This window comes from Leiobunum rupestre, chromosome 1 (genome assembly GCF_980474605.1).
Source record: "Leiobunum rupestre chromosome 1, qqLeiRupe1.1.hap1, whole genome shotgun sequence".
NCBI classification, from domain to species: Eukaryota; Metazoa; Arthropoda; class Arachnida; order Opiliones; family Sclerosomatidae; genus Leiobunum; species Leiobunum rupestre.
This window is the reverse complement of record NC_143384.1, coordinates 17,281,917-17,308,036: the sequence shown is the minus strand read 5'-3', so window position 1 is coordinate 17,308,036 and position 26,120 is coordinate 17,281,917. Positions and strand designations below refer to the sequence as shown.

The 26,120-nt window shown below is 35.5% G+C and overlaps 1 protein-coding gene across 7 annotated transcripts in view; it reads left to right on the top strand.

Annotated features, from left to right (window-relative positions):
• LOC149961209 (GATA-binding factor 2-like) overlaps nucleotides 1–26,120 on the top strand; it is a 167,776-nt gene that overhangs the window by 79,786 nt on the left and 61,870 nt on the right. For 2 of the 7 annotated variants that reach the window (XM_090175876.1, XM_090175897.1), the window contains exons 2-3: nucleotides 8,171–8,613; nucleotides 18,465–19,289. In XM_090175876.1, coding sequence (XP_090032002.1) covers nucleotides 8,379–8,613; nucleotides 18,465–19,289 — 1,060 coding nt within the window. In that variant the 5' untranslated portion in view covers nucleotides 8,171–8,378. Of the gene's footprint in view, nucleotides 1–5,690; nucleotides 5,769–7,641; nucleotides 8,614–18,464; nucleotides 19,290–26,120 lie in introns of those variants that run through there. The other 5 variants (XM_090175887.1, XM_090175904.1, XM_090175911.1 and 2 more) reach the window with 5 other exon arrangements.

Sequence of the window (26,120 nt, the reverse complement as noted above, 5' to 3'; positions counted from 1 at the left end):
CGGTCTACGACGTCCTACATCTCGAAAAAAGGTCTCGAAATTAGAACGACCAATTAAAGATCTTCTATATCGACCTTTATATTAAATAATATAATTAATTTAATATTATATTAATATTAATTAACATTTTTAATATTTAATTTAATTTCCCCTTCCATAAAAACTTGTTGAGGTTAACCTTAATAGTTAGTGTAGGGAGCTGTTGGCTCGAGCGCGTGGCATGAAGGACTTGCCACCACCCTCCTACGCATTGTAACCCGGCCACCTGAATTAATGGCTTCAAAAGTCGCATGATGACTTAGGCCTAAGGTGGTGCCAAGGGTATTTGCTTAGCTGATGATGATTATTATTATTAATTATATTAATTTTAATGAGAAATATAATTTTAACCGATATTTAGGTTTCACGTGAGTTTATAGTTAGGTTTCACGGGTTTTAATAATTAGGTTTCACACAAGTTTATAGTTAGGTTTCGCACAAGTTTAAAGTTAGGTTTCACGTGATTTAATAATTAGGTTTCACACGAGTTTATAGTTAGGTTTCACCTTAGTTTATAGTTAGGTTTCACCTTAATTTATAGTTAGGTTTCACACGAGTTTATAGTTAGGTTTCACCTTAATTTATAGTTAGGTTTCACCTTAATTTATAGTTAGGTTTCACCTTAATTTATAGTTAGGTTTCACACGAGTTTATAGTTAGGTTTCACCTTAATTTATAGTTAGGTTTCACCTTAATTTATAGTTAGGTTTCACCTAAATTTATAGTTAGGTTTCACACGAGTTTATAGTTAGGTTTCACACGAGTTTATAGTTAGGTTTCACCTTAATTTATAGTTAGGTTTCAAACGGTTTATAGTTAGGTTTCACACGAGTTTATAGTTAGGTTTCACCTTAATTTATAGTTAGGTTTCACAAGAGTTTATAGTTAGGTTTCACCTTAGTTTATAGTTCGGTTTCACACGAGTTTATAGTTAGGTTTCACCTTAGTTTATAGTTCGGTTTCACACGAGTTTATAGTTAGGTTTCACGTGAGTTTATAGTTAGGTTTCACGTGAGTTTATAGTTATAGTCCACATGAGTTTAAAGTTCGATTAAACATAAGTTCCAATTGAGTTTATAGTTATAGTCCACATGAGTTTAAAGTTCGATTAAACATAAGTTCCAATTGAGTTTATAGTTATAGTCCACATGAGTTTAAAGTTCGATTAAACATAAGTTCCTTTTGAGTTTATAGTTATGTTTCACATAATAATTAAGTTCATAACTACTTTTCCGAACCATTCCTAACAATAAGCCCATTTTTGGTGGACTTCAGGTGTAATAAATGATCTTGGCCTCGTTGTCATACTTCTACACACTAATGGAATATAATTATAGACTTATAGCACCAATAAATACGGTCTTTCCCAAAAAACATAGAATGAAACCAAGGTTCTTACAAGCGGCACTATAATGAAACAAATAACGTTTAGAGAAAAAAATCTATTTTCGAAGCCAAAATCGACACAAAACCGGGTAAAAAAAGCCGGCCGACCCAAAGTCGCCAATGCCAGAGCTAAAAATCAGAGTCGGCGACTGGTCGGCGTCGGACAGGGCAGAAAATGGCAAAACCCCCGCGAACTGGCGACACGCCGGCCTGAGGAACAAACCTACCAAAAAAAAAGACGACCATCCGGAGAATCATGTCCCGCTAGCAGCCACGAACCCAGTACCGCCACACTCTAGTGGAATGGTATTCCTCCGAAATATTTGACAGATCTCGGGTCTAACCCGCCCCCCTTATCCCTACCCCCCTTGAATCTTCTAATAACTGTCCCTTTCGGTCCACTGTTGGGACGAACAATAAGGAAACCATAGCCACGTATAAATCAACGCAGTTCGTACCGCATTCGCGATACTTAACGGATTACTAGGTTCATACGGAGTGTAGGGACTAAAATAAAATAAAAAGTTAGGTGGCGCCACGAGCCTAAAACTTTTTGACGGACTGACCATTCTTTATCTATTTTTCTATGTCTTCCTTGGCTTCGTTTTTTTTGGGTTGGCGGGGTTTTTTTGTTGGAAAATGGCCCTTAAAATCTGTCAAAGTTTTTTGGCATCCGCCCCCCCCCCCGCTCCCTCCTTTTGTGCTCCTGATAGTTACAATCTAGTTGAGTCCTTTTATCTCAACCGGGAACGGGCTGTTGAAACCGAACGGGGTTCGGCTTTTGGTGGGACATTTTCGAGCTAAATTGTTCTAGGAATTTTACGAGCGGTTTGTACTATAGGAAATGAGCCGCTGCTATTGTTTGGGCCCAGACGAAAAGGAGCCCTACTTCGTTGCCCCCTTTAAAGGAGCCCTACTTCGTTGCCCCCTTTTTCCTCGTTCAAGGTGAAAACGCTATTTTCGTTCAAAAGTGTCGCCGTTTACCGGACGACTTTTAAATTGAACGTGGGGAAAGTCGTTTGTTCAATGGTTTCGTATCAGCAGGACTTTTAACCAATAGTTCAGAAAATATACGTCAGGATTTATAGAATGAAAATACTAAAACGTAATGCATGAAATTACAAAATTATAGTACAAAATCCCAAAAATTATAGCGTGAAATCTCAACATTAAAACGTAAAATCTCAAAGTTATAGCGTAAAATACCAAAATTATAGCGTGAAATCCCAAAATTATAGCGTGAAATCTCAAAATGATGGCGTTAAATCTCAAAATTATAGCGTTAAATCTCAAAATGATGGCGTAAAATCCCAAAATAATAGCGTGAAATCCCAAAATTATAGCGTGAAATCCCAAAATAATAGCGTAAAATCCCAAAATAATAGCGTGAAATCTCAAAATGATGGCGTTAAATCTCAAAATTATAGCGTTAAATCTCAAAATGATGGCGTAAAATCCCAAAATAATAGCGTGAAATCCCAAAATTATAGCGTGAAATCCCAAAATAATAGCGTTAAATCCCAAAATGATAGCGTAAAATCTCAAAATGATAGCGTAAAATCTCAAAATGATGGCGTAAAATCCCAAAATGATAGCGTAAAATCTCAAAAATTATAGCATAAACACCAAACATAACATAAAATCCCAAAATTATAATATAAAATCTAAAATTATAGCATACCATCCCAAAATTATAGCATAAAATCCCAAAAGTCATAGCTTAAAATCCAATAGGTCGAACACTTAAATCGGAACTGATTTTGAGATTTTGAATTGGTATTTTTCGTCCTATCAATAGGAAATGTTTTCAATCAGAATTGATCTATAAATCAGAATTTTTTTGTCCTATAACTATCCTATAATTTTGGGTATTATCGAGTGATTATACAATTATTATTATCGAGCGATCAAAATGCCTTTCGATCTACAGAAATCTAAAAATCAGTGCAAAAACGAACCTGAAAAAATCACCCATAAAAATCCAGAAATCAGGACAATTCTGGGTCAAAACATTTCTTATTGATAGGAGAATTATGGTTAAAATTTTTTTGATAAATTATTAGATCAAAATATGACTATCAGTCTGATTTTAACCCATATCCCGATAATATATAGGTAATATAGAATAAATATACAATTATATAGTTTTATAAGACCATTCCATAATTAGAGGAAAATATAGAAAATAATGGATGAAAAATTGTAAATCTGGGATGTTGTAGGACCATTTCAGAATTGTTGGAAAATATAGAAAATAACGGATGAAAAAAAGCAATTATAGGATTTTAATAATAATAATAATAATAATAATAAAATCTTCAGTTAGCGACTTAAAGGACCATTTCAGATTATAACAAAATTGTATAGGATCCGATTTTAGGATTAGGATCGCTGAGAAATATTCTGTACAATTTAATTGCCATAATAATAAAAAAAAATAATAATCAGCTAGGCTAATACCCAAGGCACCACCTTAGGCCTAAGTCATCAAGCGACTTTCAGCGTTATATTCCATAAACCAGTTCTCGTTAAACTCTTTAAAATCAATATATACACGGTGAATGCTAATAGGAATATAGCCAAACAAAAACCACCAACAACAATTTATGCAAAACAACGTCGCATTTTCTACGCTCTAAAAACTAAACCCAAGAACAACCTTAAAATAGCATGTGAAAGAAATTTTGAAATAAATATTCGCGAGTATTAAAAATATAAAACCGATATTTAATCTTATATCGGTGACTAATAATGCGTGTCCAAGATATTAATATCATTTGTGACATGGTGGACAGGATAATTAGATATTATATTCAAGTTTAAATATTATTTCAAATCAATACTATTGACAAAACCAGGGTTCGGAAGTGGCAATAATAATAAGCAGCTAGGCTAATACCCAAGGCACCATAAATATTGTAGTAAATAATGGTAAATAACGTTATGGTAGATAATGGTAAATAATATATTTCCATAAATTATTTACAGTATTTAAAACTTAAACCTCCATTCAAGGAGATAAAACCTTTAAGATCGTAGAGATACGAAAATTAAGTTTAAGATCTTCTAAAGTTGATATATTGCGTTTTTTAAAAAAAAAGTTTTCTTGATTTCACATATTATTATATATTTTAAACCCAGACTTACCATTATTTACCATAATTTGCCATATATACCAATAATACCATAATTTACCATATATACCAATAATACCATAATTTACCGTATATACCAATAATACCATAAATTAACATGTATACCAATAATACCATATATACCAATAATACCATAATTTACCATATATACCAAGAATACCATAATTTACCATATACCAATAATACCATAATTTACCATATATACCAATAATAACATAATTTACCATTTTTTACTATCGGTATGGACAACACATATTTACCATTTTTTACTATCGGTATGGACAACACATATTTACCATTTTTTACTATCGGTATGGACAACACATATTTACCATTTTTTACTATCGGTATGGACAATATTAGCAAAAATTGGTAATTTTAGAGCACAGGGCAACCATCACAAAATATTTCCATAAACCTGAAGCAAAGGAAAAAGTATATTTAGAGCCTATCTCGCTAATATTATTCGCTCAAACCATTTATCAAAGCCGGGTTTAGCTGCTTTTTCAAAAAACGATTGGGAAGAAAAAATAGTTTTCTATATATTACTTTCCTAATACTATTTAATCAAGAAAATATGGTTTATCATTAGCTGTAATTTTTACATTTTCCATCTTTAAGCGAAGTAATAGACCCGGTAAATTTTAAGAAGCTACCACCCTCGTATAGTACGCGTCGAAAATTTGTCGGCTTTTAAATCACAAAATGTAACTATGAGCCTGTTGCAAAATTATGTTTGTCTATTATTCTTGGACTTCTATGGTCGAATCCTCGCCAAGCACACTTTAGCAAACAAACCGAAAGGTACCTCAAATCATTGTTGATATAGCCATAAGTAACATAATAACAATAAGTATGACAATTAACGAGATTTACAACCAAACTGCGTAATTAAGATGTTTTCTAGTGTCCAAAATATGCGAGACTTCCGCTAAGCCGAAATATCTGGTTTCCGATAGATAGGCGGAATATTAGGCTAAAATGATAAAAATTAAAAAAGGTTTTCTCGGCGCCACGAGCTCATGTTTTTTTATCACGCGTGATTCGCACGCGGACTTCAAAACAAAGCCAAAGCCCCTCGCGACTCCAGAACGTGCTCTCCGATATTAGGCTTAAATTTTTATCATCGCAAACGATAAGTCGTGAGTCCAAGTCACAGCTTGAAGAGAGTATCAGTGTCGAAAAAAGGTTCGGTTAGAAAATTAGCATTAAAGCAATAGGAAGTGTCATACTTATTGGTATTATGTTACTTATGATATAGCGTTATAGAAAACTTAGTGTGAAATATTTCGGCTTGAAAACGATTTTAGAACCAATTGGCAACCATTTTGGTTTACTAGATAGTTGTAGAGATGGGAATATTCATTTAGAATTGATAAGTTAAGAAAAACTACGCTCAAAAGCTAAACTACCTAAAAAACGTACAAATATTGATTGCAAAGAAAACGATACTAACCGCAAGGCTTAGGAAAGGTGATAGAAATTTATCGTACGGCGTCAAATAACCTAAAATGTCGTTTAGTCTAGGATACTAATAACCCGTATATATCCTCCTAGGTTTAGTTGCAGGGGAAATTAAAAGATCGAAATTAAAGAATTCGATATAGTTTTTACCCTAAAAGCCTTTACAACACGATATGATTGTCTTGAAACATATTTTAAAAATTGCAAAACTTAACTCATACGAGTCAATATCCTCAACCCATAAATCGCGTTAAACCATAAATCACATTAAACCGTAAATCGCGTTCACTCATAAATCGCATTAACCGATAAATTAAAAATAAAATCTAACCGTGCGGCGGTATTTACAACGTCATAATTTGTCAAAACGCGACGCGGAAGAGACGGGAAATTGAGGGTTATCGTTCGCGCGGACATAAAACGATTCCATTTATCAGAATTTAAACAAACACTGAGCTCATCTCGAGGCACCACGCGCGCGTTAAGAGCGAGGAGTATCAAACGAAGATTACCGCGTATAAACGCGCCAAAACGACCGGCCTATCTGAAATCGGTAGATTTTTTCAAGAAAATCCGCTCCATCGTGTTTGCAAAACGACCGGGACTTGTAAAAATATACAAAATACGCGATAATAGCGCGAGTAATTCTTATCGAAGCGAGCGCGTGCAGCGTCCCCCAGCGACGGGGTAGTGTAACCATAAAAATTGAGCCTACAAAGTAGACTAGATTAGATAATAGCAGAGAAAAAAAAACGCACGCTTAGAGAGAGAGAGAGAGAGAGAGAGAACCCCATTCTAAACGGAAAATAAAAAAATCTTCGGCCCGAAATCAAGTAGGAGGTGAGATGGGCCTAATATTGTATAAAATGGAGGTACGGGGAAAGAGAAAAATCGTACAGGAATGAAAAATTAAACGTTTTGACCAGTTATCAGACTGGCAAATCCTTTTCTATCTAAAAACCTAAGCCACGGCGCTATTTATTCCCCCCGACTCGAGAGAACGGGGGGAGAAAAACGGTAGAGTCTGGAGCCTTAAAACGAGCAGTCAACCCAGCGCCAAGCCAAAGAGACTGCGGGTAAAAAAAAAAACGCGTACCGTACTCTAGCGTCGACACCCCCGCCCCCTGCGGCCAGAGCGCGAAATAAAAGAAGACGCGTTTAAAAATCCGCCTACCAAACGTAGGAAAACCGCGCGTTGCTTTACTTTTTTTATCCTTAATTTTTCCCCGTCCCCTGTTAAACAGTATGTTACCGAGGCCGAACGCGAAAATAGGGGGAGCCTTTTATTTTGACTAAAAGGCGTCTATTCCATCACTGGCGGTATCGTCGATGGGTGTTTCCGCGAAATTTTACGAGGCCCGAATCTTATTGGATAGGGCCGCCTGGTTGTGGGTGTCGACTTAGCGCAGCCACGGCCGCCATTTTGATTTTTCGCGTCCCCTTCTTTTTTAGCTGGCCTCCTCCTTCGCCGGCAGGGGGATTGCGGCGCGCTGCCGACACCGTATCCGCGTCTTTTCTCTGCCAGTACATAGAGTCCCCTCGCTAGCAGACGCCAGCAAAATTCACGGCGGGGTGGAAATCGGCTCGTAGTATATTTTCGACCGCTCGGTTATAGCCGAAATATAAGGCGCGCGCTCTCGGGTTTAACGTCGCGATAAAATCGGCAATAATTTTTCGCGTATTCGCCGCGCCAAAACTCCTCCGTATAAACAAACCGTTTCGGGGGCGTTCGGAGGATTTTTTTCTCTGAAATCCTTACATACCCGAGATCCCAATCGTAAAGACGTGGTACCCATTTTCTTTAACTATTACCGAAACCGCGGAGTTATTTCGCGTTTAAACGATAAATGTTAAATCGGTATCGAAGAAAGCGGGGAAATTTTAAATATTTCCATCGCCGGTAAAGAAGGAAATTTTTTTCCCTCAAAGTCGGCGGCAACGCGGCCGTTACTCCCGGTAGATCCGCCGGTTGGTGTCCTCGTGGACTATTCGCGTTTGAATTAAGCGATCGAAAACATCTATAAACTTCCGGGCGTTATCGTTATTATTATGTAAACTATAAAGTGCGCGTGTTACAAACTGTGGCATTTTGGATACAATTGGCATTTTCATTTTCTCTCTTTTAGAGGAAGTTTTCTTCGAAACCCGAACACAGCGAACGACTGGCGATATTTCGTCCGGGAACTACTTATGGGAACAGTGACTCGATTAACGCGTATTTCGTAGAGGGAGAAATTCGACAGTGACAGAGAGAAAAAGTACGCGCGCAAATCGTCGGGGACATCGTCTGCGGAGACGCGAACCGAAGGACTCGACAAGACGGCTTTCTCGGCAATGGAGTTGGCAGTGGCGGCGGAGCAGGGGCAGGGGTCCCACGCCGCCCACCGTTGGCCGTACGACGGGCACCGGGTCGGCGCCGGCATCGACGGCTCCGGGAACATCCTGGCGCCGGATGACGTCGACGTCTTCTTTCATTCGCTGGACAGTAACGGGAACCCGGTCAACCCGGCTAGCTACTACACCAGTCCCGCGGCCGCCAGGGCAGTCCACGGCTACAGGACACAGCACAGTAAGTTGCCACTTTTTTCACGTACTATTTTAAGACGCGTTTTTTTTTACAGTTGGGATTTTTAAATTTGAATTTAAAGTTTTTAAATTATAACTTTTTGAGCTTAATTAGATTTATCTTAAACTTAGTTTTTGAGGAGAAGTTAGTCTTTATCAGAAATTGTCTCATACGGAAAAAGTATCCATGTCAGTTATTCAAGGATTTATAAATTCGAATTTTAAAGTTAGTCTAATTGAGCTAAACCTAGTATTTGGGGATAAGTTATAGTCTTTATCAGAAGTTTTCTCTTACGAGAAAAGTATCCATGTCAGTTATTCGATTGAAACATGCATCTTAGCAGGATCGCGTTGATTTTTCCAAAAGGAGATTTAGAAATAAAATTAGGTAATTTAGTGACTATAACAAATACAACGATTAAATTGGGTCAAGAAATAAGTAAATAAGTTTAATTCCTTCATTTTACATCGTAAATGGCAGTACTGATCTCTTAACTTCTGCCTTAAGCCTTAACCCTTTAATAACCAAGTTATAAGCTGTGGTTAAATAAAAATTTATGGTTCTGTATGGAATTACGCCGACACTCTGATTTCTAACTTTTCATAAAAATGTCATTTCTAAAAATTGGGTAGTTTATTTTTAAACGGCTAGACTATTAAATTTGTTTACATTTAAATTGCGTGTTTAGCAAAACGTCTTAAACACGCTTAAGTGATTTCGGGAAAACATTAAAATACAACACGAAATGTTTGTCGAACCGGTGAATGGACTCGAAAACAATCATAATCTCGAACCCATTAACCTCTAAGCGCAAAAGCTAGATTTTATTTCAGTAATCAAGTCTTCATCCTGTTTTAAAATAAATATGAATTATCTATAAATAACTGTAAAAAGGGTTAAAAATTTTTCCTTTTTTGTGAGTCGATTCTTACGTAGTTATTATCAAAATTCTACTTAAAATAATGCATTTTGATCGTATTTTAAATGCAATTTAGATATTTGCGTAAAGTAATCAATTAAATATCTAATATGATGGTTCAGAAAGGGGTTTAGAGAAGAAAAGTTATATCTTTCAATTAGGTTTTCTACTTTGGTTTAAAGAAATTACTTTGGGATCACCTGGAAAGGGTTTTGGAAATACCTAAAAATATCTATAAAGTTAAAATTAATGGAAAATACTACATTTGAGACTTCTGAAACATATTTATATAATCCTGGAAAACCTGGAAATATCAGGGAATTCTATTGTTTACAGAAAAGTCAGAAAATATCAGTTATATTATAATAATTGCACTAATACAATTTATCATAAATTCATACGAAATCCAAATAATTAGGGTACATTCTTCGATAATAGACAAAGCAAAATATTTATATTTCAGTAAAAATTATTTTACAGGGTTCGTACAGACCTGGAAATATCAGGAAATTTATAGAAAAGTCAGGGAAATATCAGATAAATTCCATTTTTATAGTAAAAATCAGGGAAATTTATGAGGGTTCAGAAAGTTAGCCCTAATGAATACAAATTTACATCAATAAGTTGCTCTTATTAAAGATTAGACTTCATTTATTCTTCAATATTATAATATTGAACCAATTTAACTTAAATAACAATCGTGAAATGAGTTACTCTGTAAATCTTAGTTTTATTTTATCTTGCACCTGGAAAAATCAGGGAAATATTCGCGGGAAAACCTGAATGTATCGGAAATCGGGTGGCCATTAGTTGTATGAACCCTGTTTTATCATTAAAACCAAATAATTATTCTCCAAAGACTATACCAATATTAAAATGGTCATATAACAACAATAACAATTTTATTCGTACAATTTATTAGGAGACTACACAAAACCCAATAGTAATAATGATAGATCTGAAATAAATTTGTTAACCCCTTGCACACATCTCCATATAATAGGCACGTACTTAGAAGTATCGTTGTAAACGACAAACCCGACTATCCTTATAATATAATTCAATATAGCGCGTAATCAAAAGAGTGAATAAGAATTTCTAATCACGAAGCGCCCTGCACAATCGAAAAGCGACATGTAGCAAAAAGGTTATAGATGAAATGTTCTTCTCGGCTATAACAATCGCGCACGACACAATACCCTCGCTCATCTAAACAGCGGAAAGCTCGACCCGTTCATCCGTAATTCTTAATAATAGACATTACGACAATGGGAGCGCAGACCGACCGTGTGGGTCAACTACTTCGGACGAGAAAACGAGCTAAGCCTGCTAAGGAACCCCAAGTCACCGGACAGCGCGACGGATGAGTCCACTTTCTCCCCCCTTTCAAGTTGGCCCACCATGCCCGCTAGGGTGAAATAGCCTCAACATCTTCGCCACTACGAATGTCTGCTCTACTGACAATACTAACTGACCATTGCGGAGGGTTAATTAAAGTTAAGACAGCCATTAGAAGTCACTGGGTACGGGATAATGCTTGACGAAAACAATGGAAAATGGGTGTACGTCTTTTTAGCTAGAGGGGATAGTTCGTTTTCCGGGATGACTATATTGACAGTAAAACGCGCGCGAGAAGGTAATTTTAACACGTGTTTCTTCGCTGTGTCCTTTTGATAGAGTTGTACTATTGTATATAAAAATATACGTTTTTATACTGGAAGGAAGTGGTGACGGAATTTTCAAACTAGAGAATGGTGGTTATTATTAGCCCACTTTATAAATATAGAAATGTTTCTGCCTCGTAAATGTTACCATTGTATTTTATTTTGGTGGTTGGCTTGATTTTGTTTTGAAGTCCTTAAGTTAATTTTTAATTAAAACTATTCAGGGTTCATACAAACCTGGAGAACCTGGAAAACCTGGAAATATCAGTGAAACAGATTCTTTCCAAAAAAATCAGGGAGATATCAGGGAAATTTTAAATATTTAACCAAAACCTGGATATATCAGGGAAATTCGTTTGAGTCTGGAAGCGCCTCAATAATTATATATAATGTTTTTCGATTAAACGAAAACATAGGGTGCTTTAGCACCTGGAAATATCAGGGAAATTAATTTTCCAAATGTTGTATGAACCCTGACTATTGTAACTCGCTATGATTAGAATAATAAAATTATGTGAAGAACTACATAATAATATCGTTACCAAATAACAAAATAGTAAACCATTTAAATTAATTAAATTTTTTTTATTTCAAGGTATTCATTTCGACATACACAGTTTCTTATTATTCCGAACTTAAAAAAAATGAGGTTGAAAGTTTTAAAAACTACAATAATAACTAAGTTGATTTAATGTATTTTAATTATAATTCTTAAAATAAATGTTTAGGTTGAAGAATTGAGATTTAAAATTTCATTAAAAAGTCTTTAACATCGAGATTTACATTTTGAAAATTACAATTTCCCCAAAATCCGAGGAGTTATAACCACTTTCTTAAATTCTGTACACCGATTACAGCGAGTACCGTCTTTGGTAGTGCTAAGTCTGTAATCGATTACGTAATCCAGGGTTGCCACTGTACCTGGAATTCCTGGAAAAGACAGGGAATTTGAATATGGGTCTAAAAATGAGGTTAAAAGTCAGAAAATTTAAACAATAGTCTAAAAATCAGGTGAATGTCAAGGAATTTACTAAAATTTTTGGTTACAAAATACAAAATTTTGGAACTAAATAAGTAAGGCAAAATGTCCGGAGATGGTCAGGGAAAACCTGTAAAAGTCAGGGAAATTGATTGTGAAAAATTATGGAAAATGTTAATATGAAAAACTGGCAACCCTGGTAACCACTTAAATACAGTCAAAGCTACCGGCTTATGCGCCGACTATGGATAAGTGGTCAGCCCTTCGAAAAAATCAAGGTTGAAAAATTTCAAACTGCAATGTCGTTAATTAACACCCCATTTAATAGTCTTATTAAATAACTACAATGTCCTTTTCAAAACGCAATTGATAAATGTAGCATTGAACATTCTCAAAATAAAAGCAACTATATAGTAGGCCATTAATGTGCCCATACCGTGAAGCGAGATAAAAGGGATTAAAGGAAAACTAATGTTGGTAATAAAAATTCTATTAATAGAACAATATACATAGAGAGAGCAGGGATTTAAGTGGTCCGTCGATGGCATCCGGTGTCCCCGATAACGTTTTTAATTTCTTAATGCCACCACTCTCCCGTCTCATTAATAGCGTATACTCGTTGGTTATTGTTTGAAGACGCCAGCTTATTTCTTTTAGGGCCACTATTTAAACATACATTATTATAACGCTGGTTTTTATCCGCGACAAAGTGTGTGGATTCGCGGCGAGGAATTCTAAGGAAACTGAGAAGGAAAAGGATGTCGCGCCCGAGCTCTCGATTCTGTCTTCGCGGGTAGCACTTCCGTTTCCTTTCGTATAAACTGGCCCTGTTTTATAGCCCCATTATTGTTATTTTGTCGGATACATCCCGGTGATTCCAATATATTTATTTATACGGCTAAAAGTTTTATTTTATCAAGGATGTCACAACTGAGTTAATTAATTTTAAAATATACCTTTACCCTCTCGTTTACGTGAATAGAATTTTAGTGTTTGGATTTTGGTTAATGATTATCGAGGTGTCAAGCATTCGTTAAACTCTCGTACAAGGATTTTTCTCGAAAGCGACTTGAAACACCCGAAATCTGGGCGAAATTGGGTCCGAAATCTGGGCGAAAAAGCAGTCCAAAATCTGGACGAAAAAGCAGTCCAAAATCTGGACGAAAAAGCAGTCCAAAATCTGTTCGAACATCTGTTCAAAATCTGGACGAAAAAGCAGTCCAAAATCTGTTCAAAATCTGGACGAAAAAGCAGTCCAAAATCTGTTCAAAATCTGGACGAAAAAGCAGTCCAAAATCTGTTCAAAATCTGGACGAAAAAGCAGTCCAAAATCTGATCAAAATCTGGACGAAAAAGCAGTCCAAAATCTGTTCGAAAATCTGTTCAAAATCTGGACGAAAAAGCATTCCAAAATCTGTTCGAAAATCTGTCCAAAATCTGGACGAAAAAGCATTCCAAAATCTGTTCGAAAATCTGGACGAAAAAGCAGTTACTAGTCCCAAAGGACCAAAGTGGTAATTAAGGATTTCAGTGTTCAGTGGTCCCAATGACCAATTCGATTGATGAAGACTTCAGTGGCCACTGGTCACTAAGAACAGTTGAAAACTAAATCCTTAAATATTGTATAATACCAATACCCCATTGCTATTTGGTTCGCCGGTCTATATGAAGTAGATTTATGCCACCACCCTCCTACGCATTGTAACCCGACCACCTGAATTAAGGCTTCAAAAGTCGCTTGATGACTTAGGCCTAAGGTGGTGCCTTGGGTATTAGCCTAGCTGAATATTAATCATTTCCGAAAATGTAAATGACCTAATGAAACATTTAAGAATAAATAAATAAATAACTGGGAACTAATTAGTAAAGTAATTAAAAATGTATCAATATAATATAATACCTTAAATATGGAAATGTATTTGACGAATACAAACTCTCGCGTTATTGAAAACACTTCAAATGGTTCATTAACAGTAATGAAATGTATTCCGTCTACTGGAAAAACGAACTCAAAACAAACCCAATATTCTCAACAAACAAAATAAGGAACAGCAAACAGAAAGAAAATTTATGGGCCCATAACCTATAGTGGTATATAATGTAGAATTTGGCGTTGCAAACATTCGCGCAAATTTCTACACTTCTCTGGCGTCAAATGCAAAAAAAAACCGCGCAGAAATTTAAGAAATGGATGAAAGTAAAAAAAAAAAAACATCTTTTGGAGTGTTTTGGATCCTTACCAATTTAAAACACCTTTTTGCCCGTTCTCCGAGACCCGTTACCCAAACTTTGAAACTCTGCCAAAATAAATACTGCTACCAGATCTGTCTAGATGCTCTTTCGTGATACATTTTAGACTTATGTCGGCAATAGGCTGACTAATTTGATCCGATTTATGGATATTTCACTTTTCACGAATAAATTGGGGTCTTTACGAAAACATTTCTTCGTATTTGTTTCAAATTAAGCTATACTAGGTATTGGGGACCTTTTCTAAAACTTGTGGAGGTTAACGGAAATAGTGAGTGTAGGGAGCTGTTGACCGCGTGGCATGAAGGGCTTACCACCAACCTCCTACGCATTGTAACCCGGCCACCTGAATTAATGGCTTTAAAAGTCGCTATGACTTGGGCCTAAGGTGGTGCCTAGCTGATTATTATTATTATTCCTATTTGACAGATCAAGAAACTGGTCTTTAGTTTTTGTTCCAATATACCAATATTTGATACGATTTGATGGTTATTTAACTTTTCACAAATAAATTGGAGTTTTACCAAAATAGTTATTGGAATTGTTTTATATTTTGTATTGGGCGCATTAATAAAATTTAGGCATGAATCGAAATTGATGTGTTAACTTTGCAAAAGATGCAATTATTTAATTTTTGTGAAGGGTTTGTCTTCTTTAAATCTAGTTCAAGAAGTATGTTTTAATTTTGGTATCTCAAACACTAATGAACTAGAAATCAGCAAAATTATAACTATAAGTACATAGTACCCATTCATCCTAAATAATTATCAGCTAGGCTAATACCAAGTAAGCTAGCGATTTTTAAAGCTTTTTAATTAAGATAGTGGTGGAAAGCCCTTCCTGCCACGCGAGCCGATAACTCCCTACATTAACTATTACCGTTAAACTCGACAAGTTTTATGGAAAGGGGAAACCGAAGAACTCGGTGGAAAACCCTTTTAACCAGTGGGGAGTGGTTCCGAGTTTTCACCAAGTGCCACAATTAGCAATCGAACCCGGTTCCTCTCACTGCGAGGCGAAAACGTTAACCACTCTGCCACTCCACTCGTAAAATACCCAATTCCACTAACAATATATTTAACGATATCCACAACTTATTGACCGCGAGTTCTGTTCCCTGTCCACTTTCCAATTGCAAACGAACCAAAAAACAACCAAGCGAAACGTAAAAAGACACTTACGTTACCCATAAATTAAATTACACTTAAAAATAAAAAGAACTTCACAATGCTTGGTTGTATCAGGTAAGGGTACGCCACTTCATTACAGAATACAGAAAAGCTTTTCCCAAAATACAAGCATCTCCCCATTTCCCCCCTTTTTTTAAACTATTCATTAGACAACCCCCTAATTAAAAGATATTTTTTTTGGCTAAGCTTCCCCCATACCCTTAACAATATCTTCCTATTCACATGTCTAACTGAATTGATTATTTTAGCAACCAGAGGGATACAGAAAAAAATGTAACCTTTCATTTTTTCTCCCTCTCTAATTATAAATTTAAAATTGTAATTGTTAGTAGATGAGTGTTATTATACGATTAATATTAGAAGACTGAGAACATTCTTCTCAAAGCAGGCACCCCGAGAATTTTTAATTATAATAATAATATGTAGATTAGAAGAGGTAATAACTTGTAAAACGCAAGCCGTTTCATTATCAATGCTTGGTTTTTTTATATTAGCTGCAGCTGATATTGTATTTAAGGCAATCGTATTCTTAAAAATTCCAAAAGATATTTTTTTTACTCACGATTATTTAATATAATTTTATTTTAATGCCTTAATTTTTGTCGTTATTTGCATAATCAGGTATTTATCTTAATTGAACCACCCTTCAGTGGTTTTGAATAGTTTTACCAAACAATACATTTCTATTATGATGTTTTACTAAAATATCGTTTATTTTGGCATAATTGTAACTTTTTTTTTAAATATTTCGGCTTGAAAATATTTTAAATCCTTCCTGGCAAATTTTTGTTTAAATCTTTTTTTTTCTTCAAAATCTTATTTTTTTTCAAAATCTTATTTTTTTTTTTAAATTTTAATATTTTTTCAAAATCTTATTTATTTTTCAAAAGCTTTAACTATTTATGCAAAATCTGAAAACCTTTATGCAAAATCTTAAAACCTTTATGCAAAATCGTAAAACCTTTATGCAAAATCGTAAAACCTGCAAAATCGTAAAACCTGCAAAATCGTAAAACCTGCAAAATCGTAAAACCTGCAAAATCGTAAAACCTGCAAAATCGTAAAACCTGCAAAATCGTAAAACCTGCAAAATCGTAAAACCTTTATGCAAAATCGTAAAACCTTTATGCAAAATCGTAAAACCTTTATACAAAATCGTAAAACCTTTATGCAAAATCGTAAAATCTTTATGCAAAATCGTAAAATCTTTTTCAAAATCTTAAAATCAATCCGAGATCGCCGTCAGTGATTTAGAAAAATTTAACCAAACGATACATTCCAATTATGTCTTAGTCTAATCTTATATATATATTTTATTTAAGTATAGTTATATAATGTGCTTATTTCTTGCAATTATTTCGCCGTTAAAATCTTGAAATTCTTGGCGACATTTGCTCAAAGATCGCGCAAGCAGCGCTAAAACGCATATTCTCAAAAATCTCAAAAACCCCTTTCGAAAGATTCTTGAAATGAACCTGAGATTTTCAAAAATACGGAAATAAAATTGAAAGCTAAAACGTTCAATATTAATAAACCAACGTAGTCTAACGTTTACTTTGCAATCACCAAAGTCAATTGTCCTTGGAACTAAGAACTAACCTTGCCCCCAAGCTATAAGCGTATTTACAACTACTTCCCAACTGAACACCAAATAGATATACCTTGAAAAAACTTTATCGTTAGATAATCATAAGCGAACCAAAAGCAACATTGTGACAATATTAAGTCTTTAATTATTTATATTGAAAAAATGATCACTGGATAAACAAACCTGCAAGTTTGTCTAGACCGATACCAAAATCTACACGGAGACAATTCAATACGAAAGACAACGACCAATGTATATATAGCTATACTCTTAATTAATTTTATTTAATCAACTAAATGATGCATGCGTTTTCAAAAACCCATGCGAATTCCGTTGAGATTTGGAAGTTCGCTCGCCCAAAACAAATACGTTTGAGTTAAAGTATAAATGGACACAATAGGCGTGTGTTATATATACCCACACATGTGTATTTATTGACTATTATATAGCTGGCACGCGTGGTTTAAGTACGGTATAAATTAAACATAAGAGCTGGTTTAGTCCGCTCGCGTGAGACGTTCCAGTCAGACCAACTATCAATTATCCTGGGCTCGCTATAAAATATTACCCCGGCAAAGGCTTAATTCTCACTACTATACTATTACTGTTATTATTATACGCTAAGTAAATATACAAGTTATACTTGCGGGAAATTTATTAACGTTATATTTTATTTAGATTCGCGTAGAAAACGTGTTCTTAAAACATTCAAAAGAAGTCGCTCTTGCATTTGAAAAGGAAACACTGAAAAACGCAAAAGATTTATAATACTACGATAATAAAATACGTGAAAAAATAAATATAATAATAATAAATAAATGTAAATATTTTGGTTTTTCTGCACGGTTTATTTAATTGATTTTTATTTCACTGACTGGCAAATCGAATGCGTAGTGCAACGTCTCCTTTTGGGAAATTTCATATCTCATATAGGTCTATATTAAGCCCGACGTTGAACAAAATCGGCAATAAACACATCGGGTACTCTCCTTGTGAGTATGGAGCTACAGTGGTTACGGAATTGATTATAGTTGCGGTATTACCAAAAGTTGTATGTCCGTAATCGGTGATCAGATTTAGTACTATAGTTAGATACTCGTATTTTACCAGTAAATGGTGTAATTAAAAGAGATGGGTCATTAGGATAGTTCAAGGGCACTTTCGGCCGGGTATATTAGTGTCTTTGACTGGAACGCTTTCCTAATTAGTAAAAATGTCCGATTCGATGGTGAATGTAATTGTGGATTGTTTTTTGTCGTTGTAGGTCGCATGTCCAGCAGCCAAGTGTGCCGGCCGCACTTCCACGCGCCGCTGCACCCGTGGATATCGGACACGAAGCCGATGGTGCCGCACCCGGCGCACGGGTCGGCCTGGTGTTCGCCCTTCGCCAGCAAACCGTCTCACCACCACCCGGGCAACGGCAGCCACCTCGGGGTGCACCACCCGTCCTCCCACCACGGCGGCTCCGGGGCCTCGTCGCTGGGCAACGGGCTGTCGTCTCATTCTAGTCCCCATCTGTTCAGCTTCCCGCCGACGCCGCCCAAGGACGCCACGCCCGACCCCGTCTCCGGATTGTCCAACAACAACAACGGCAACAACAACAACGGTAACAACAACAACGGAAGCGGACACGGCTCGTCCTCGGCGGCGGACTACTGCTCCGGCCTGGTGTCCGTTTCGGACGACAAGGGCAACATGATCACCTCCCTGAGCTCCGCCTTATCGAACTGTTCCGGCAGCAAGCCCAGAGAAGGTAGTACCGCCTTCTGTTCTTCGCCCCCCTCCGCCTCGTCCCTGAGCCCCGTCCACCACCCGCACCATTCCGCCTCCTCGGCGCCCCATCCTCACCACCCTCACGCCCATCACCTCCATCCCGGCGGACACCACCCTGTTTACCCGTCTTACCACCACGCGTCGTCCGCCTCAGGACCCCCCGTCAGTGTCAGTTGTTCCGGAGATGCCTCTTCGTATAGTTCGTTCCACGCGGCCGCCTCGTCCCTACTCAGTGTAAAGACTGCTATGCAATCCAACTACCAAAGCAATTCCGCTTCCGGTAGCAAACCCAGAAGCAAAGGACGCTCCAGCGCCGGTAAGAGCAAAACGATTCACATCAAACCACACAATACTACTACTACTACTACTACTACTACTACTACTACTACCACCACCACTTCTAACTACCACCACCATCTCCTCTCTTCGCCACCTTTGGCGAACCAGAGACCACGTGGCACCTTCTAGCGTACACTAACCGGAACTAACCTTTTTTTTAACATTCATCGCACGTTTTTATGCCTTTAAACTTAATCTTTCTTGGTTTAGGTATGCTATTTTGCTATTGGTTTGGCTGCTGTAGGGTCTCTGTTATTTCTCTGCAAGGAATATTAGTATATATTCGCATTGTCTGTTAAAAAAAGTACAACTTTGGCAGGGTAAAATTGCACTATTAGAATTAACGCGGTACAAATCTACCAACTAAAGTTTAGCTCATGAAATAAATTCCTAAATTAGTTTAATTTGAGATAAATTTATCATCCTTTACGTTATCTACAACCTACTCATTTCCTAAAATGTTAGGTTCTTCGACATAAAGATTCGTAATACGTTTACAGCGCCATCTCGAGTGTCGAAAACGATTAAAATCAATTGAAGTTTACTTATTAAATAAGGAAGTGGCGTCGAATTAAAAATATCTAAAAATATATAGGACAAGAAGGGCTAATCGAAGCCAATTAGATGAGATTCTAATCGTGGAAATCTCTCCAATTCCACGCATCAGCGCCTTCTACCAGATCGGCCAAATATAATATTATTAGGAGTGAAATAACAGCTTTGGCTAATTAGCGAGTATCTAGACAATAGATCATTAAGAGAACGACGCAATAAATTGTTTAAATAGAAAAAGTGACCATAAGGGTCACTTCCCTTCTTTGCCCCAGTTTTAATTCGCCCCCCCCCCCCGACGTACCTTATTAATATTGACCCTAATGACCTAAAAACGACCCCAATAACGCATCCTTTCTAGAAATTCCGATCACTATCTTTAAATTATTGGTAACGCTCTGGCAACAAATTAAATAATTCCTGAAAGAGAATACACTTTAGACGGGAACCCGATCGCTCAATTCCTTGATATTTTTTCTCCAATGCACTTTTTCCTGGACCTTGAACCGTTAATCACTTTGGGTATCCCAAGTGTTGCTCCATTTTTCTTAGATAATTCCAGTAAACCTCTAAAAACCACCAAAATTTAATTTGAATATAAATCGGACAATTTTTAAGAAAAGTGGAACTAACACGAACTAATTCTTTTGGTGTTTACTTATTTGGTGAATTGTGGCTTTTAAATTAACACATTTTTTCCGCACAACATTAACCGTAGCTAAGCACAATTGATTAAATATAATATTAAAATTTAAAGGTTTAGGCACCATATTATATAATTTTTGTTTATTTGAATCGATTGTGCATTCAGAACTTGGTTTTATTAAAACAGGCCTAAACTACCTAGTGACACTAATAAATTATTATAAGTTTCTTTGTCTTATCGTAAGCTTATTAAGTGGTCCATTGTTTTCTCAAATTAACGCCGATACATTGTTATTAAAATTAAGAAAATTAATCATAATTAAAATTGACAAGAAAATTTAATAACTACGGGTGTTAAATTTCCCTAGTAATTAAATTTAAGCCAAACATTTCCAAAACGCAAAGATATTTGTTTGTATGGGTTTTAGATTTTTTCAAAAATTTTGTTAGGTGGTATTTACGATAAATTCTAAATGTTAGGTGGTAGGCCTATTTACGATAAATTCTAAATGTTAGGTGGTAGGCCTATTTACGATAAATTCTAAATGTTAGGTGGTATTTACGATAAATTGTAAATGTTAGGTGGTATTTACGATAAATTCTAAATGTTAGGAGGTATTTACGATAAATTCTAAATGTTAGGTGTAGTGACGGTCTGGTTAATTAGTCCATGGGTGGTATTTACGATAAATTCTAATTGTTTGGCATAAATTTATTTTAGCAAAAGTTTATGAAATTTTTACATATTTACCAGGTCGCTAGTTTAGTCAAATTTCATTGTTTATTGACAAACCCGTGATATTATAATCAGCTGAACATTATTTAGTGGTCAGGGGTTGACCTTAGTTAGGTGAAATCAGAATTGGGCATGTACAAAATTAGTTAGTTTGGCCACTAGGGGTCGCGGTGCTTTTGCACTTTATCATAAAACTCATTTAGAATTGAACTTAAATTTATATAATAAAAATTACGTTAAATTATATTTTATTATGTTACAGACGAAAAATGATAACACAGACTTGGAAAACCTGTATATATCAGGGAAATCGGTTTACCCGGTATCAGGATAGGGAATACTTATCTCGTAAGACCGGTATTATAACACTTATGATAACACTGATAATTTCAACAGTCATTATAGAAAAAAAAACATCGATTTAAATTAATATCCTTCGAATTTCTGTCGGTTTTTAAGACAAAGTGTTTTTGACCGGGCGATCACGTCCAATATTAATTGGCCTATTATCACCGATGCATAAATGTTTTATTGGCCTTTTTTTAAAATATCGGAGTCTATTGTGTCCGCTGCGGCCGCCGGTTGAATATTAATTAGAATATTCCTATACTATGCCGGTTTATCACGCGTCGCCTGTGTAAAGCTGCTATAAAAGGAAACACTCAATTATAATATATTTTATTATATACGTAGTATTGTATTTGCATACGCCAATTGCACGAATGCGTGTAAACGTCTTAGTGAATGTGGCTATTTGCTATGGTGAAATAATGGGAATGAAATTGTTCGCCGCGATGTAAATAGAATTATTTTGTGAATTAGATTTGGATAATTGTTTTATATTAGGCACTAACAAATAATTTTTGCCGCTATTTTCAAGGCCCAATTTATATCTTTATGACTTATGTTGAGCCGACCATCGCTGTCGGGGGGGGGGGGGAGGAAACACGTCACCGGCGTATGCTTCAATGGCGTCGGAATGCGTAAACATGAAAAAGTCAAGGAAATTCCAGTGGCGTCGCTAGGGTGTTTTAGGCGGCGCTTGAGCCACCTGAAAAATTTCTGAAGCGCCACCTAAAATTTCTGAAAAGCGCCTCCTAAAATTAAGACTTTTTCCAATTCACTTTGCGAAATGTTTCTTTAAACTTAAAAATGGTCATCAAAATTTCATTTTTCCTAGTCGGTATAAATGTCTCAAACCTTTTTCGGAGCCCCCCCCTCCCCCATATCACTCAATGGGACGCCCCTGACCAGTGCTTATGGCTTAAGCGCCACCAGTTTTGAAATCCTGGTGACGCCACTGCAAGGAATCTTAAAATGTTTCCAAAAGTTCAGGGAAAAGTATTTTAAAAGGTTTACAAAAAGTAAGGGAATTTTAAAATGGTCCCAAAAAGTAAGGGCATTTTAGAGTGGTCCCAAAAAGTAAGGGAATTTAATTCCGGAAGTTTTATACGAACCCGGCGTTAGTTTTAAGGAACCTGTGAGATACAGAACTGATCATATTTATGGGGTATACTCACAATTGTCAGTCGCGTGTTAAGAAAGGCAAAATATCTAGTACATTTGGCGGAAAGATACTAACGCGAATATCCGGTAAATCGCCAGCGGGAATTTCGAATTTTGCCTGTTTACGGTTGGATTTCTAAGTGTACCCACGTGCGTTATATAATTTTGGAAAATGCTGTCTATCGCGTTATATTTCAAAGTGATAATTAACATAGATTAGATTTAAAAACAGTTTTTTAGTATTACAAGTGAGGCATACTTAAAAAAATACGAGTCCAGGATAAGTATAGAACGGGTATGGCCGAGATTACCACTTTAACGTATATAAACGCGCGATTTGATGATTGTTCAAGAGCAAAATGCTCAAAAAAGAAGCTCAAATGTAATAATCTACATGAAATATTTATTGCTCACTTTGAAATTTTCGCAATAGACATTTCTAAAATGGATTAATATAACACGCGCTGGAACCTTCAGGAATTCCACAGAAAATAGGCGAAATTCTAAATTTCCGCCGCCGATTTACCGGAAATTCGTACTAGTATATTTCCGCCAAATGTTCTAGATAAATTTTATCTATCTTGTAAAGGAGCTAAAAATCTTTTGAACAAAGTTATTATCGCTAAGTTTAGATAAATAAATTCTTGTAAAGTATTCAGGTGTGGATGACACACTATTCGCTCCCTGATTCCCGGAAGATAAACTCCGCCCCTACGACTTTCTCCGGGTAAAAATATTAATATTTTATGTCAACCTAATTGACATAAAAATACAATTCGCCTGATGTTCAAGCAACGTTGTTTTCAAAATAAATCAAACCATTATCTATTCCGTAAAAGGTAAAATCAGAAGTAAATGAACCGAAGTTATCAGACTGCTATACTGCTCATGTTGAAGGCGTTTTCCTTATGAAGTTACATTTTGACCTCGAATTTGAAATTTTGCGCGCTCCTAGACCGAAAAAAAAGTTTTTGTTTTTATACATAGAAATAGCTATACCCACAATTCCCAAGTGCAATTTATCGCGTCAAAAGACGGGGATGGAAATTAGTTTTTATTTGACTCGATATTCACAAGGAAAACGCCCTCCGATTCTGAGCGCTATTTCGATAACTTCGGTTCATTTACTTCTGGTAAAATAAAATTAAAATTTTTATCTCTGTTATTTTTATCGACGAAATATTTTGGGCTCTTAATTTAAAATAATAGAACTTCAATAGTGCAATAACTTGAAAATTGCCACGAAATGAGGGTAAAAATGTACAATTTTACCTCGAATAAGTGTAGAAGGAAAAATGATGTTCGTTAAATATTTATAAAATGTCCTTTACTCTGAAATTCATTATTTTATTTATAGCTTAGTGTCTCCGGGGCTAAGTGTCGTTTGGAAAGGAGTGAAACGGATAAATTATAATTAAAATAATATGTCATTACCGCCCCTTTAAAGATCCTAACGACGCTGATGATATAATTACTATAATCCAACACTAAAGATACCAAAGGCAACATTTTTAACATTCAAATTTAAAATAACGAATTGTTTATTAACAGGATTGACTGATTAGAAATTGTAATGAGGTTGTAATTTTATCAAACGAAAATATTTTAGATAAATAAAAACGAAATTTTAACATAGGAAAACAATAGATTTAAATATTTTAAAGGTTTAAAAAAATTCTAAAAATGGTTAATAGACCATTCTATAAAATACTTTTTACTATACTATAATTTACTTTTGCGTATAGAGAGGCAGAAGGTTGGGCCCGATTTTTCATGAACCAGGGAGGCTCAAAAAACGGATTCTTAGGCAAACCTGCCAACCTAGTTTTTTGGATAAATATTGGAATTTTTATCAAAATCCTACTAATTTAACGGTTATAGGTTTATACAAACCATTATAAATAGTTAATTAACTATATCTCATTGATTTTGTGAATAGTTAAGTTATAGCCTTATTATATTTTGAAATATACTATTTACACGTAGGCTACCTTAGCTATATTTTGAAAATCGACTTTATTACCTTGGGTAGTTAGCGTATTTTTATGCCAATATAAAACACCAGGCTAGTGATCGTATCTATAGATTAGTTTTCGAGGACGTTGGGCCCAATTACTTTCAGTGGCTTGAAACGTAACTGGTTTTGGTTTTTGAATATGTTTAGAAGACTGTAAAAATTTAAACCGTAATTTACTAAATTTACACCATAGTTACAGAGTTGGAATATAAAAGTTTCAAATGAGCCTTGGTACAAAAAACGTGGGGCCATGGAAGTAAAATAAGCGTTGATTTTGGGTTCCCATTCTGGTACCAAAGGGCGCTGTAGATAACCATTAATTGTTTTTAAAAACTGAAACCTTTTATGAAACACACAAATTTTACTTGCAGTAAATGTATTAAACAGCTAAATCGTTTTTAAAAGACATAATAGTTAGTTTTAGTAAATTTATAAAAAACCACAATCTTTCATAAAACACACGGAATTAGCTACAGTGAATGTATTAAACAGCAAAACCTTTTCTAAACACACTGAATTAGTTGCAGAGAATGAATTAAACAGCAAAACCTTTTATAAAACACGGAATTAGCTACAGTGATTGTATTACAAAGCAAAAACTTTTATAAAACACACGGAATTGGCTACAGTGATTGTATTAAACAGCAAAACCTTTTATAAAACACACGGAATTAGCTACAGTTAATGTATTAAACAGCAAAACCTTTTATAAAACACACGGAATTAGTTGCAGAGAATGAATTAAACAGCAAAACCTTTTATAAAACACATGGAATTAGCTACAGTGAATGTATTACAAAGCAAAACCTTTTATAAAACACACGGAATTAGCTACAGTTAATGTATTAAACAGCAAAACCTTTTATAAAACACACGGAATTAGCTACAGTGAATGTATTAAACAGCAAAACCTTTTATAAGACACCTAAATAGTGGTAGTGAATGTATTATGAACACACAAGAGTTAACTACAATGAATATATTACGAAGCAAAAACCTTTTATAACAGACACAAGAGTTAGTTGCGGTGAATATATTAAAAAGCAAAACCTTTTATTAAACACAAGCGTTAGTTGTAGTGAATGTACTATACACCAAAACACACAAGCGTTAGTGGCAGTTAATGTAATAAAATCAATTTTTATGACTTCCTATTGGAGGAAAAACTTTACGTGTCTTGAGAATGTTCTAGATTCCTAGTATTGTAGGGCCACTAAAATCTGTTGCTAACTAGAAAACGGACGAGTGTTTTGGTCCCGTAAGGACGGAAATATTCCCTTATAACACGTAAAACTCATTTAATCCCCGAGCCAGCCATATCCTCGGCATAGTAATTAGTCGTGTTAGGAAAT